The sequence below is a fragment of the Schistocerca piceifrons genome, chromosome 3 (assembly GCF_021461385.2).
Source record: "Schistocerca piceifrons isolate TAMUIC-IGC-003096 chromosome 3, iqSchPice1.1, whole genome shotgun sequence".
Classification (NCBI taxonomy): Eukaryota; Metazoa; Arthropoda; class Insecta; order Orthoptera; family Acrididae; genus Schistocerca; species Schistocerca piceifrons.
In genome coordinates, this window is record NC_060140.1 from 364105456 (window position 1) to 364121277 (window position 15822).

At 41.1% G+C, this 15822-nt stretch overlaps 1 protein-coding gene across 7 annotated transcripts in view; it reads right to left on the minus strand.

Moving 5' to 3' along the window:
• LOC124787635 overlaps positions 1 to 15822 on the minus strand; it is a 190387-nt gene that overhangs the window by 90153 nt on the left and 84412 nt on the right. For 5 of the 7 annotated variants that reach the window (XM_047254406.1, XM_047254405.1, XM_047254407.1 and 2 more), the window contains 2 exons: positions 5901 to 6173; positions 777 to 1049 (listed from right to left, as the gene is read on the minus strand). The exons of 1 other annotated variant lie outside the window; for it this stretch is intronic. In XM_047254406.1, the coding sequence (XP_047110362.1) occupies positions 777 to 1049; positions 5901 to 6173 (546 nt within the window). The remainder of the gene's footprint in view (positions 1 to 776; positions 1050 to 5900; positions 6174 to 15822) is intronic. One more of the 7 variants, XM_047254409.1, reaches the window with a different exon arrangement.

Sequence of the window (15822 nt, forward strand, 5' to 3'; positions counted from 1 at the left end):
CCTACTGTGTTCAGGAAAGAACTAACGATCAAGTTTGAACAGACTTTATTTAGCTAAAACGCCTACTTGGCGGGCACTAATTTCCAATCTCAAGAACAACAAGAAACACAATAATTCTTGTATTGCAAAACCAGATAAAAGATAAAAGACAATGAAAAGAAATAATAACAAGGACAATACTACGCTACACTGTTCCAAAGTGGCGTTACACCCAAGGAGATACTAATTTCTAGAGAAGACTACGGCGAGCTTCTAGTGGGCCGGTGCTCGCGTAGGTATTGGCCAGAGCTGTCGTAGCTATAGGTACACAGTGCTGGTCTGAATTCGCTGGCATGCTTATAACACTGATTTGTTGGAGTGCTACACTTAGTCACATTAGTTTCAGTTGTAGGATCTCTATCACAAGGCTTTCATGCAATAGTGCCCTGTTTATGCGAAAGGTCTCTTGAGGTTTACATTCACTGGCGATGCTTTGATATGAACTACTGAAAGGAGGTCGGCAGCCAACCTTGCATGTTTATTGTGCGGACCCTCTAACTGGAAAGGGGCCACTGCGACACCATTCACAATCTCCAAATGAGAAAATGACAATGTGTAAACTCAGTAGCAACAGTTAACTACAAATAAGATGTAATAATCGATTAATAATAGCGTAGCAATCATAATCCAACAAGCGAAACAATGACACTAAAAACTAATGTTCCATCCTAATAATTCAATAAGAAGTATTCATCTCTGTTAATATTAACATTAATCTCGTAGGGCAACGTTTCTACCTGGTTCAGCGACGTGCTTGCAGAGCCCCGGTAAAAATGGTCCAAACATTTTATTCTTTACTTCACTCTGATGTCTGCACAATTGACTGAGTTTGGTCAAGGACGAGATGTGTGAAGAGGGTTCCTCTTGTTGCGTCAAGCTCGTCGCAGCTTGCTCTGCATCAGGGACACGACTCGTGTCGAAAGGTCCTTCAGATGTGCCTGCGGCCGCTGTTGTGGTAAGCTTGGGGGCAGACATCACTTCCGTGGCGGCGGCCGTACTCGTTGCTGTATCTATCAACAAATCCAGGTTCAAATATCTGGGCATTTGTCTCGAAGAACATGCATTACTATATTTTTAATGTTATGTTGGAAGAACATTCAGTAAAGTGAAGTGACCATACAGGATGGAATGAAAACCGTTCTACCTAGGCAGTGGCGGATACATGTGGCTGGTACGCGAGGTTCCCCCCAACCCTCATGCGGGGACGATCGCATTGCCACCCACGGCCGTCCTCGCCAGTCAGACCGCACGCTATTCATTTATTTATTTCGTCATTCAACTCGACCGGATCGAGTTATCGAGTAGTTATACTTTCCTATGGAGCATTATCATTTAAGATTCAACATATTATTCCCATCACAACTACTAGAACATAACGGTAATGATCAGGCACATAAATTGAACCAGTGTTTAATCTAATACCGTTTTTAGAAGAACAATCGCTCTTGGTGATTAAAAAGAGACCTATGGGAGAGATTCTTCAATACAAGCAAACGAGCATAAAGGCTCTTAACGATCGAGATTCTGTTATGCAAGCGTTGCCTGTCTGTCCTAGATCTGACTATCCCACTTTGCACAAACTGAACAAGATATTTGCTTGTCCACCTGTATTTATTGCTACAATAGAAAGAGGTTTTTCAGCACTGCGACGTACAAAGACATGGCTGAGGTCGACAATGAAGGAAGTTCGACTTAATGGCCTAGCTCCGTTGAACACTCAACCTGACATTGATTGTCCAATTGGCGAGGTAACTGACCAACTTGACATGAAGAATAGGCGCATAGAATCAATCATTTAAGAAAGAGAACCATAATTGTAACTCTTTTGTAGTGTAAGATGGCATTGTCTTGTATATGTGTATAATCAGTTTAAATAAAACTTTCTTAAACTTTGAGTGTGACATGACTATTTTTTATTACAGTAGAAGTAAAAGTAGCCCAAGGTATTTTTATCGCCCCCTCCTAGAGTCTTTTCCGCATCGACCACTGTACCTAAGACACAAAGTGACTTACTGATGTACATAACTTAGTCATGATGAAAAAAACCTTTCACTATAAATATTGATATTAATGGAACACGTGTGCTGGCTTTTAGTCTTACTCGAAGACATTCAACTAATTAAAAAAAGACTGAGTATAGCAATATAATAGAAAAATTTCCACTGATAGATTTCACCTTTATTTTGAATTCTGCCTTCGAACCTACGAATCATTTACCTTTGATTCCTTTCCTTATTTGCATCTGTAAGATACAGATTGAACGTAACAGAGGAAATATTTTATCCCTACGTCGTGACCTTTTCATCATCTCTTTTCCAATCGTAATCCTCCCACTAGGTTTTATAAGTATTGTATAGCGTTTGCATTTCCCTCACTCTAATAACTAACGTTTTATTATTTAATTCTTGGAGCATCTTGACCGTTGCCAAACTTTTTCTAGGTCACCTGCTTCCTTTACAGTATCATGATTTTTATTTGGTGTTCCTTCCGTTATGAACGATAACAGCCAAATTCCCGTTACACTCTTCAGGTTCATGCCTTTAATCTCAACTGGTCGATTTATCCTTCTGACAAGCGTGTATTTTCATATTACATTTTTCCTACGTCCACTAAGCCCCAGTATTCTTGAAAATAATACTGATTCATTCGTAAAATACTGGTGCAACACTATATCCGTCTTTTTTTGAAGTGTTTGATCTCCTCGTCTCCACGTGCATTTGTATTGTATCTTGTTGTATCGAGAATTTTTTGTACTTACCTTTCTACATCCTAGATTTGCCTACGCAACATTTTGATTGCCCTTATTAACGATACCTATTGCTCCTTAAAGAAACAAACTGCTGTGGTATGCACTATCGCAATATGTATTTCAGAGCCTTAAAATACTTAAAAATATCCTCATTGATCAATACTCCAATATTTTAGTACTAAAAGTGACAGTTATGTAGAATTCTATGTGTGCCTAGACACTTATTTTCATTCCTTCAGTATGAACTATGCTATTTTCGAACTGTATCGGTAAATGACATGCAGATTTCACAATTGATATATTATTAAAACATCGCAATTTGCACCATAAATGTTCGTATTAATTTACTGTTAACAGATAACATTGAAGTTTTAGTCCTTTCGAAGTCATATGCAGATGGTAGCACATATGAGCATCACCATATTCATTACCCGATTACAAAGGAATCGTCATGTTAACGTCGCATGTACGGAATTTCAGTAAGTTGTAATCACCATGTAGGTCCTCTACAGTTTTACACGCACACACCAAAATTAATCATCTATGACATTATAAATAAAGGACGACTGTGGCGGTTGGGTTTACAGAAGCGCTACTGGCGAAGAGATATGTGCTATATGAAAATTACTAACTGCCACGAGTTTACAAATAGAAAACACGATCGTTGTTCTTTTAGTGCAGGGTAACACTGAACTATGTAAAATGAAATTGTCATGACTTCTGAACGGTTTGCGTTAGGATGTTCAGACTGCACGATTGGCTGGGGAGCACGATGGGAAGTAGTATGCGTATGCATGGCTTGCTTTAGCAACGCAACCCACTTTCATTTGGATGGGTTCGTCAATGAGCGAAATTGGCGTATATGCAAGACTGAGAATCCGCATTTCGCGACCGAGAAGTCTCATCACGCTCAACGGGTGCGGTGTGCTATGTCCAATCACAGAGTAATCGGTGCGATATTCCTTAGTGACACGGTGACTACCAAACGGTATGTGGAGATATTGAAGATGATTTAATCCCCCCCCCCCCCCTCTTATGCTTATTTCGACAAAATGTGGGTCATGCAAGACGGAAGTTAGCCCATCGAAGCAGGAGAATGTTTGACGTCCTGGAGGAGCACTTTGCGGCCCTGGGGTACAGCGAGGAGACTCGCATCGGCCCCGATTGGCTGCCAAATTCTCCGGATCTGAACATATGCAACTCCTCGTTGTGGGGCCATACTAAAGGCAAGGTGTGCAGCAATAACCTCAAAACCATTAATGGGTTGAAAAAAGCCATGCAGGAGGTCATCGACAGTGTCTATTATCCGACACTTCTGCGGGTCGTGCAGTGTTCCGCTATTCGTCTGCGCCACAACATGTCCAATTGTGGCAGGCATATCGAGTATATCAGAACCAAAATCAGAAAATCATAGCGTTGTTTGCATGTTGAAGAAAGACTGTACACGCCGTAGTTTGTCACTAATTTACGTTTTTCTTTTTCGTACTGTTTTCATACGCTTCAATAATTGTCTCCCTTTAAATGGCAGAAACAGCAGCTGTAATATATACATTTTTTTCACTGACGCACATGTACATTACCATGAGGGGTGAGGTACACGTACACACGTGGTTTCCGTTTTCAATTACGGAGTGGAATAGAGTGTGTCCCGACATGTCAGGACAATAGATGTTCAATGTGGTGGCCATCATTTGCTGCACACAATTGGAATCTCTGGCGTAATGAATGTCGTACACGCCGCAGTACATCTGGTGTAATGACGCCGCACGCTGCCACAATACGTTGTTTCATATCCTCTGGGGTTGTAGGCACATCACGGTACACATTCTCCTTTAACGTACCCCACAGAAAGAAGTCCAGAGGTGTAAGATCAGGAGAACGGGCTGGCCAATTTATGCGTCCTCCACGTCCTATGAAACGCCCGTCGAACGTGTACCTCACCTCTCATGGTAATGTACATGTGCGTCAGTGAAAAAGACCAATAAAAAGGTGTTAGCATGTGGACGTAATGTGCTGTTCCAGTCTCTTCTGTACCTAAGGTCCATCACAGTTCCCTTTGGATCCCTACGTAATTCGGTGCTCTCCGATATACACGATCGAACAGCGGAGGAGTGGTACTCAAGCGACAACTTTAGGTTACAATATCTCCGGATGTAATTAACATTTTACAATGCAACAAACGGCACTGATTACGTACTTGTTTATATGTTCAGATGTGCTAGCAAAACTAACGTGGTTCCATTTAAAAAAACGTAGGTTTGTGTTAAAAAACATACTTCCGTGCATTTTTTTATGGTTTGTATTAACCAATTACACTAGCCCCTCTCCTCACGTTCGGTCTGTGGAATCGATTCGTCATTATTTGATGTGGTTTACGAAATATATCCACCGGCAATGTTAGGTAATTCACCCTACATTGTATGACTCAGCATCAGGTGTTGACAATTAACGGCATTTTTGTCAACATCATTCAGTACAGTGGAAGAAAACTGAACAATTAAACCTAAATAAAGAAATAATGTACCTGATATTCAGGGCAGCACTTTAAGTAAACAATATTCGAATGATGTTCGATTGTGGCCGCGCGGTTCTGGCGCTGCAGTCTGGAACCGCGAGACCGCTACGGTCGCAGGTTCGAATCCTGCCTCGGGCATGGATGTGTGTGATGTCCTTAGGTTAGTTAGGTTTAACTTGTTCTAAGTTCTAGGGGACTGATGACCTCAGCAGTTGAGTCCCATAGTGCTCAGAGCCATTTGAACCATTTTGATGTTCGATTGTTTTTATTGATCAACATATGCCAAATGAATATTTAACACATAAAACCCATTGTCGTGTAGCTTCCTGTACTGTCATGTACTGTCACTGCTTGAATAAGACAGACGTTTCGAATGCGGTAATAGTGCAGATCCAGGGAAAGGTAACACCACACGTGATGGAAACGTCAGTCTCATTGACCCGGCAACAGTTATTTTGTAGCAAGATGCGGCTTGTCTGAAAACCTTAATGTTAACTTACGCCGGCGCTAAAGCCTACACACTTACGAAGAACCTTATTTCACGTAATATTGCCATCAACACAGTCAGCATCCGTGTGTAACAAGGAAAGTACATACCTGTAGGATTAATAATTTTACAATAGTGTGCTAGAGCCCGTCTCGCTATATAGGACACGGAATTATCTAGTAAAAGAAGGTTCTGACACACTAATAGGCCAAGCTCCGTGTCAGAAATATTGTGTGTCGCTCCCGTCTCTGGCTTCAGGCTGGTTACTGCTGACTGTGCACTGTAAGTGTAGGCTGTCTTCAAGGTGACAGCATCAGTCATGGGATCCGCATCTCTAGTCACTTGGGCAGCAGTGACGGTCCCATTCGATTCCGCCGACACATCTGTAACAGAGAAAAATGGGGAATTTAAATATGGCAACAGAGTGAAGCAGAAGTAAATGCATTGTGGAGCAATGAAATATAATATGTTACCTCTACAATTAAAGTACGAAATGGCTTACGTAGTAGACTTTTACTAGTTCCAGGATGAGAGCATGAATCCACAGCACAGAGGAATAGCAGTATTGGTGCTGGAAGCAGCTCTTGAGGAAAATAGATGGGGAAAAGGAGGATTGTGAATATGCGAAACATATATATTTCTACAGCGTTAATCAAGAGAAATCGAAACATATGAGAAGGGACCGAACAGTAGTTAAGACGTCGTATATCTAAGATTTTCAGACAGTCGTCCAGTGACATGAAAATTTAAGAACTAACGCTCCTATGTGAGTATGTTATTGCCTGTTATTAGAAGTGCGTCGGTTATTTTCGTTGGTATTACAGTGCTTATCGATTTTTATCGAAGATCTTAGTAATCACCATAAGCTGCTATGAAAACATCAATTATATCCCCAATCTACCATTGTGTCAATCATATTTAAGAAAATGATGGTCTTCAAGATGCCGTGGCTAACGATAATTGATAACATCGAAACTAGTGGCAATTATAATCGTTTTCAAAGTTAAAGTTTTGGTAGATACTACAGAAAATGTCTTACTTGCGTTTTACGCTATGTAACAAACATAACTGATAACATTAATAAATGTTTTTGCTGTAGTTGTTCGTAGCACAATGTGAGTTTCAATACAAACCAATATATTCTCGAATTCCCGAATTTGGAACTTTTGAATTATTATTCCGTTTGATAAGAGAGAGCACATGAAAACAACGGTGAACTCTGGACAGCAGCAGTTCTGCATCGTTTCCTCCGGTAGTTTTAACGATATTCGTTAAAATTATCTACAACTATATAGAAGGAAAATTTGGTTTTGTGAAGTCAAGGGAATAGTTAGATGGGCGAATAGTTCAAGTGATTAATGGCATACCGCGGCGGTGAATGAAAACCTATTTTGTATTGGCGTCAGATACACAGTAAAATTTGAAAGAATCTTAAGTAAGACCCCTGTAAAGCCAAGACGTTAATAGTATATGTACGGCTATAATACTTCTGACACACTCTTCGGTGCGTGTAAAGGAGGTGGACCGTGCTCAGTATTGTACCCACGACATCACGTGAACTGGTTGCCTAGTGTTAGGATTTGCGAGATGTTTTTTGGTAGCAACCTGATAGTTTTGCCTGGAAAAATTCTGCCCCATCAGTAATTTCCACCTCCTTTCCTCACAACCTTTCCCTCTCCTCCCCTACCCCCACCTCTTTCTCTCTCTCTCTCACTCTCTCTCTCTCTCTCTCTCTCTCTCTCACCCTTTCTTTCACATACACACACACACACACACACACACACACAAACACACGGTATGTGTTTGCACTTAGCATAAATACGGGGTGTTCAAAAAGTCTCTCCGCAGTGCCGGATGATTGTTAGCCGTGCGTGCCGTATGCCTCAGTCAATATACCGAAATGAATCTCAGTAAAATACAATTTATTAATTTATTGAATATTCATTTTTACTTACAAATTTTCACGGTCAATGCGGAAAGTGTCTTCCCCCCCCCCCCCCCCCACCCTGTTGTTGAATACACAATGCAATTCGACTAATCATGTTTCCAAACACAAGCTGCAACATTTCTTCTGTAACACAGTGAGTGAACGTGGAGATTGCAATTGTCAATTCATCGATGGATTTTGGATGGTTTTTATAGACACTTGCTTACGCTGCACCGCAGAAGAAAAAGTCAGGTACTGTTAGGTCAGACGATCGTGGAGGCCAAACTCTCTGTGAAATTATGCGATCACCAAAGAAATCAGCCAGCAGTGACATTTAAACGCGAGCTGTTTACGCCGTTGCAACAATCTTGTTGAATATAGCCGTTCAGTATTTCACTTAAAAGAAGTTCTCCTATGAATGGGTACAGAATATCACTGCAGTATCGTTGAGCGTTTATTGTTTCGTTGAAAAATATGGGACCCACAATCCCACGTCTAGAAATTGCAGTACAAACTGCTATTTTCCCAACATGAAGTGGTTCCTCATTAACACACAATGGACTTGCAGTACTCCACATACGAGAATTTCGCTAGTTCATGTTCCAGGATAAATGAAACCAAGCCTCATCAGTTAAAAAGGATTCCATTAGGAATATTCCTCCCATTTTGTTGAACGAAATTTTTGAACCGTTGACAATAATACAGTCTCTAGCCATGTTCAGTATTTTTCAGTTCTTGCACCATTGTCACTTTATATGGGAAATGTTCTAATTTTTTCCTTACAGCTGTGTGGGCGAGTTTTCTTACTGACTTGTTCGGAGTAATGGATATTTTATCGGAAATATCGAGTAGTTCGTCCTCAGAAAAACCCTAGGACGACCACTTCTCAGTGCATCTGTCACTGAACCCGTACTTCGAAATTTGTTAATCAAATCCCACACAGTATCGCGATGTGGCAGTGTTCTCTCCGGCTAAACTGAATTAAATGTTTGAAGAACTGAAACTGTGTATTTACCGCTAGCTTTGAACACTTGTTCGACTAAAAACGCACGTTCTTCATTTTACCAGTGACACAAACGAAACAAACGAATGAAGGAGCTAAACTTAAACGTTCACGGCAACACGTAACGACACACACCATCGGTACTACTGACGCAGGCTAGGATAAACGAAACAGTGGAATACTGGCAGAGTCCACTTTAAGGTACGTAAGCCAGGGAAGCCAACAATCATACGACACGCGCGGCTAACAATCATACGGCACTGCGGAGAGACTTTTAACACCCCTTAGTATGTAAAGATATAGACAATACTTGTTGCAGTTAATGTATTACCACACCTAAAATGTTGTGTCGTTTTTCAAAAAAACATAAACCTCAAGAGTAACTCAGACACACACCTGCCCAGACAAAAATGTTATAATATCATTTATACATTTAACATATCTGTATCATTTACCAAAACGACGTAACGTTTTTGATAATGCTGGTGGAACGTATGGTATTTTCGCATCCAAAATGACTTCATTCTTTATCAAAATAGTATAAGCTGTGCAGCAACATGCACACAACGCTTATGTCAAGAGACGCAATGTTATTCCTACATCTAACTGTAATCTGCACTTGGAAACAGGCAATGGTTGAAGTTAGCATCACATATGGTACAATAAGAAAGAGCCCCTCACACCGTAACAAAGGACATCTCTGCCATCAACGGTGCAATGTCTACATCTAAGTCCTGCTTGTTCCCCTATTTGCATGAATATAATTTTCCTTCTTCTAAGGTGAAGATAATTTTTAAAAACGTCGTGCAAATGACACTAGCAAAGAATACAGATCTGCAGTTTTTCTGTGATCACATTTTTTTGTGTGTCACCTCTCTTGTGAAAACTAACTAAATAACTAAATAAACACGCATTCAGAACTCAACTCTATTAGTATTCCGGTCAGAGGCTGACAGTATGTGTAATTGTGTGTGTGTGTGTGTGTGTGTGTGTGTGTGTGTGTGTGTGTGAGTGTGAGTGTCCCACAACCTGACAATGGGCGTCAGCCATTGGATGAGTGCAAGTCACAGGTTAAGGTAGAGTTGATGCTTGAAATATGGCCGTAGACTCCCAACTTAAGGTCCACAATTTTACTTACGCGTCTAAATTGCCTGTCTTTTTGTTCTACAACAGCAAAAAACATATGCGGCTAAAATAATATGCTAATCATGCAATGCAGAAGTAGCTGAAAGGTTCTCTTAGGCCTAAACAAAGATTTGTTTCCTTAGCATATTATTTTGGATAACGTGTTTTGTGCAGCTGTTGAACAAAAATAAGAGAGATTTCGATGTGGAAATATTTATGTTGGGGAAACCAATGTGCCCTCTACCATGTTTCAAAGACCTAACATCGCTTGCTGCGAAGTTCAAGTTAATCTTTAGACGTGAAAATAATATTGTGACACTTAGCATTGTGTGTGTACTGTTGATGCATCTTACGTACTTTTGAAAAGTAACACATCATATTAGATGAGCAAATTTTGTACATTACTCCATTGTGGTCAATGTCTTAATGCCATTTTGATAAATAATACAGATAGTTTAGATGGGGAGTTAACATTGTTACACTTGACATAAATATTGTGTATGTGAGTTACAGATGAAAATTGTGCAGTTTTCACATATAATGCTAACATTTTAATTGTGCAAATACCGTAAATGATCACCAGTATTGAAAATACCCTTACCTAATTTTCACAAATAATACAGTCAGTTTAGATAACTATGTAAATAGCATTGTTGGCTTTTGTGAATGTTGGTGACAAAGATTAATAAGTTTGATAAATTATACAGGGATTTCAGAATTGGGAATACTGTAAGATACGCTAACCGTCAACATCTTTATTAATTTCTGATTCTGTGTTCATGCACTTGTAAGAGGGAGAGGGGAAAGCGAGGGAGACAGAATGAGAGGTTGTGAGAAATTGTGATGATACTTACTGAAATGGCAGAACATTTTTTGACTTAACTGTGTCAGATAACTGCTGACAAAGCATCTCCCAAATTGCATGACTCTCTGCCCGAGGCAGCCTATTCATGTGATGTCGTGAGTACAATGCTAAGCACCAAACATTAGGATAATACGAACCCATGAGTGTTCCGGTTGTATTGAAATTCTACTGCTAACATCTTCGCTATAAAAGGCTCTTACTTGAGAATCTGCCAGAATTTTCCGTAGATCTGATTCCCATTCAAAACAATGTTTCATTTTCAGTCACTGATTGCAATTAATCATTTGAGTTATGGTCACAGCTAAATGTTTCATGAACTCTTGATTTCGTGAAATCTAATTGCTTTGTACGAAGTTGGAGATAATTGTAATGCAAGTCGTATGAACTACCGGAGGAAACGATGTAGAACGAAGCTTTTCTGAGTCCTCAGTTTCTTCTGTGTCATCTCTCTTATAAAATGGAATGATAATTCCTGAATTCCAACTTGGCGAAATCTGAAATTCATTTGTTAGCATGGAAAATCTCGTTGTACGACCATCATTTACAGCGAAATTGTTAATTAATGTTATCAGTTTTGATTATTACTTACTGGAAATCACAACTAAGAGATTTTCTGTAATATCTTGGATTCATAAACATTGAAAAGCATTATTATTGCTATTACTTTCTATGTCACAAATCATCATTACCCACTTTATCTTGAAAACAGTCACATCGTTATGATGATGACTGACAACAACCGTAACCTTTAGCCGTAATAGAAGTTTTCATAGCAGCTGATCAGATATTACTAAGATCTTCCATAAATATCAATAACAACTACCTTGAATAATTAACACGCTTCTAATTACAGTCAATATCATTCCCTCATTTGATCTTAGTTCTTGAATTTTCTTCTGTAACTGGATGACAGTCTGAAGATGTTACATGTGCAAAGTCATAATTGCTGTCCTGCGTCAACACATATCTTTTCACGTCTCTTCATAAATACTGCAGATAAAAAATGGGTTTCTTTCTCAAATTCATAGTGGGCCTCGACATCTTTTTCTGTCAAGAGCTGATTCCAGCGGCAAGATAGCTGTTCCTCGGTTGCTGCTGACCCATGCTCTCATCTTGTCAACTAGTTAATATTTTTCTTAGACAATTTCGATAACCTATTATGTCTCCTAAGAACATTGGGGATTAATGAGTTTCAGTGAAATTCATCAAAACAATAAGATGATCCTGACCCTACAGCGTCATTAAGGTCAGAACGATACTCCTTAAAACGAGAAAATTATTTTCTTGCCATGCTCTGCGGGCTGGTATTATCGGTGCAAATGTTACTGTCGGCAACCGCTGCTGTATCCCCTCTGTTGAACTGAAACAAACGATATACCGACAATGTTCCGATTTTTCTACTTGGCGCTTCTTTTCTAGTGTCGACAACTCCGTTTGTAGTGTCCCACTGTCGGCAGGAAAGAACTAACTATCACGTTTGAAGACCTTTTATTTTACTAAAACACCTTCTTGGTGTGCACTAATTTCCAAACTCAAGAACAACAAGAAACACAATAATTCTTGTAGTGCAAAACCAGATAAAAGTTACAAGAAAATGAAAAGAAATAATAGCAAGCCAAATACTACGCTTCACAATTCCAAAGTGGCGTCACACCCAAGAAGATACAAATTTCTACAGAAGACTACGGTGAGTTTCCAGTTGGCCGGTGCTCTTGTAGGTATTGGCCAGGGCTGTCCTAGCTATAGGTTCACATTGCTGGTCTGACTTTGCTGGCATCTACATCTACATCTACATTGATACTCCGCAAGCCACCCAACGGTGTGTGGCGGAGGGCACTTTACGTGCCACTGTCATTACCTCTCTTTCCTGTTCCAGTCGCGTATGGTTCGCGGGAAGAACGACTGTCTGAAAGCCTCCGTGCGCGCTCTAATCTCTCTAATTTTACATTCGTGATCTCCTCGGGAGGTATAAGTAGGGGGAAGCAATATATTCGATACCTCATCCAGAAACGCACCCTCTCGAAACCTGGCGAGCAAGCTACACCGCGATGCAGAGCGCCTCTCTTGCAGAGTCTGCCACTTGAGTTTATTAAACATCTCCGTAACGCTATCACGGTTACCAAATAACCCTGTGACGAAACGCGCCGCTCTTCTTTGGATCTTCTCTATCTCCTCCGTCAACCCGATCTGGTACGGATCCCACACTGATGAGCAATACTCAAGTATAGGTCGAACGAGTGTTTTGTAAGCCACCTCCTTTGTTGATGGACTGCATTTTCTAAGCACTCTCCCAATGAATCTCAACCTGGTACCCGCCTTACCAACAATTAATTTTATATGATCATTCCACTTCAAATCGTTCCGCACGCATACTCCCAGATATTTTACAGAAGTAACTGCTACCAGTGTTTGTTCCGCTATCATATAATCATACAATAAAGGATCCTTCTTTCTATGTATTCGCAATACATTACATTTGTCTATGTTAAGGGTCAATTGCCACTCCCTGCACCAAGTGCCTATCCGCTGCAGATCTTCCAGCATTTCGCTACAATTTTCTAATGCTGCAACGTCTCTGTATACTACAGCATCATCCACGAAAAGCCGCATGGAACTTCCGACACTATCTACTAGGTCATTTATATATATTGTGAAAAGCAATGGTCCCATAACACTCCCCTGTGGCACGCCAGAGGTTACTTTAACGTCTGTAGACTTCTCTCCATTGATAACAACATGCTGTGTTCTGTTTGCTAAAAACTCTTTAATCCTGCCACACAGCTGGTCTGATATTCCGTAGGCTCCTACTTTGCTTATCAGGCGACAGTGCGGAACTGTATCGAACGCCTTCCGGAAGTCAAGAAAAATAGCATCTACCTGGGAGCCTGTATCTAATATTTTCTGGGTCTCATGAACAAATAAGGCGAGTTGGGTCTCACACGATCGCTGTTTCCGGAATCCATGTTGATTCCTACATAGTTGATTCTGGGTTTCCAGAAATGACATGATACTCGAGCAAAAAACATGTTCTAAAATTCTACAAGAGATCGACGTCAGAGATATAGGTCTATAGTTTTGCGCATCTGCTCGACGACCCTTCTTGAAGACTGGGACTATCTGTGCTCTATTCCAATCATTTGGAACCCTCCGTTCCTCTAGAGACTTGCGGTACACGGCTGTTAGAAGGGGGGCAAGTTCTTTCGCGTACTCTGTGTAGAATCGAATTGGTATCCCGTCAGGTCCAGTGGACTTTCCTCTATTGAGTGATTCCAGTTGCTTTTCTATACCTTGGACACTTATTTCGATGTCAGCCATTTTTTCGTTTGTGCGAGGATTTAGAGAAGGAACTGCAGTGCGGTCTTCCTCTGTGAAACAGCTTTGGAAAAAGGTGTTTAGTATTTCAGCTTTACGCGTGTCATCCTCTGTTTCAATGCCATCATCATCCCGTAGTGTCTAGATATGCTGTTTCGAGCCACTTACTGATTTAACGTAAGTCCAGAACTTCCTAGGATTTTCTGTCAAGTCGGTACATAGAATTTTACTTTCGAATTCAATGAACGCTTCACGCATAGCCCTCCTTACGCTAACGTTGACATCGCTTAGCTTCTGTTTGTCTGAGAGGTTTTGGCTGCGTTTAAACTTGGAGTGGAGCTCTCTTTGCTTTCGCAGTAGTTTCCTAACTTTGTTGTTGTACCACGGTGGGTTTTTCCCGTCCCTCATAGTTTTACTCGGCACGTACCTGTCTAAAACGCATTTTACGATTGCCTTGAACTTTTTCCATAAACACTCAACATTGTCAGTGTCGGAACAAAAATTTTCGTTTTGATCTGTTAGGTAGTCTGAAATCTGCCTTCTATTAGTCTTGTTAAACAGATAAACCTTCCTCCCTTTTTTTATATGCCTATTAACTTCCATATTCAGGGATGCTGCAACGGCCTTATGATCACTGATTCCCTGTTCTGTACACACAGAGTCGAAAAGTTCGGGTCTGTTTGTTATCAGTAGGTCCAAGATGTTATCTCCACGAGTCGGTTCTCTGTTTAATTGCTCGAGGTAATTTTCGGATAGTGCACTCAGTATAATGTCACTCGATGCTCTGTCCCTACCACCCGTCCTAAACATCTGAGTGTCCCAGTCTATATCTGGTAAATTGAAATCTCCACCTAAGACTAAAACATGCTGAGAAAATTTATGTGAAATGTATTCCAAATTTTCTCTCAGTTGTTCTGCCACTAATGCTGCTGAGTCGGGAGGTCGGTAAAAGGAGCCAATTATTAACCTAGTTCGGTTGTTTAGTGTAACCTCCACCCATAATAATTCAGAGGAACTATCAACTTCTACTTCACTACAGGATAAACTACTACTAACAGCGACGAACACTCCACCACCGGTTGCATGCAATCTATTCTTTCTAAACACCGTCTGTACCTTTGTAAAAATTTCGGCAGAATTTATCTCTGGCTTAAGCCAGCTTTCTGTACCTATAACGATTTCAGCTTCGGTGCTTTCTATCAGCGCTTGAAGTTCCGGTACTTTACCAACGCAGCTTCGACAGTTGACAATTACAATACCGATTGCTGCTTGGTCCCCGCATGTCCTGACTTTACCCCGCACCCGTTGAGGCTGTTGCCCTTTCTGTACTTGCCCAAGGCCATCTAACCTAAAAAACCGCCCAGCCCACGCCACACAACCCCTGCTACCCGTGTAGCCGCTTGTTGCGTGTAGTGGACTCCTGACCTATCCAGCGGAACCCGAAACCCCACCACCCTATGGCGCAAGTCGAGGAATCTGCAGCCCACACGGTCGCAGAACCGTCTCAGCCTCTGATTCAGACCCTCCACTCGGCTCTGTACCAAAGGTCCGCAGTCAGTCCTGTCGACGATGCTGCAGATGGTGAGCTCTGCTTTCATCCCGCTAGCGAGACTGGCAGTCTTCACCAAATCAGATAGCCGCCGGAAGCCAGAGAGGATTTCCTCCGATCCATAGCGACACACATCATTGGTGCCGACATGAGCGACCATCTGCAGATGGGTGCACCCTGTAACCTTCATGGCATCCGGAAGGACCCTTTCCACATCTGGAATGACTCCCCCCGGTATGCACACGGAGTGC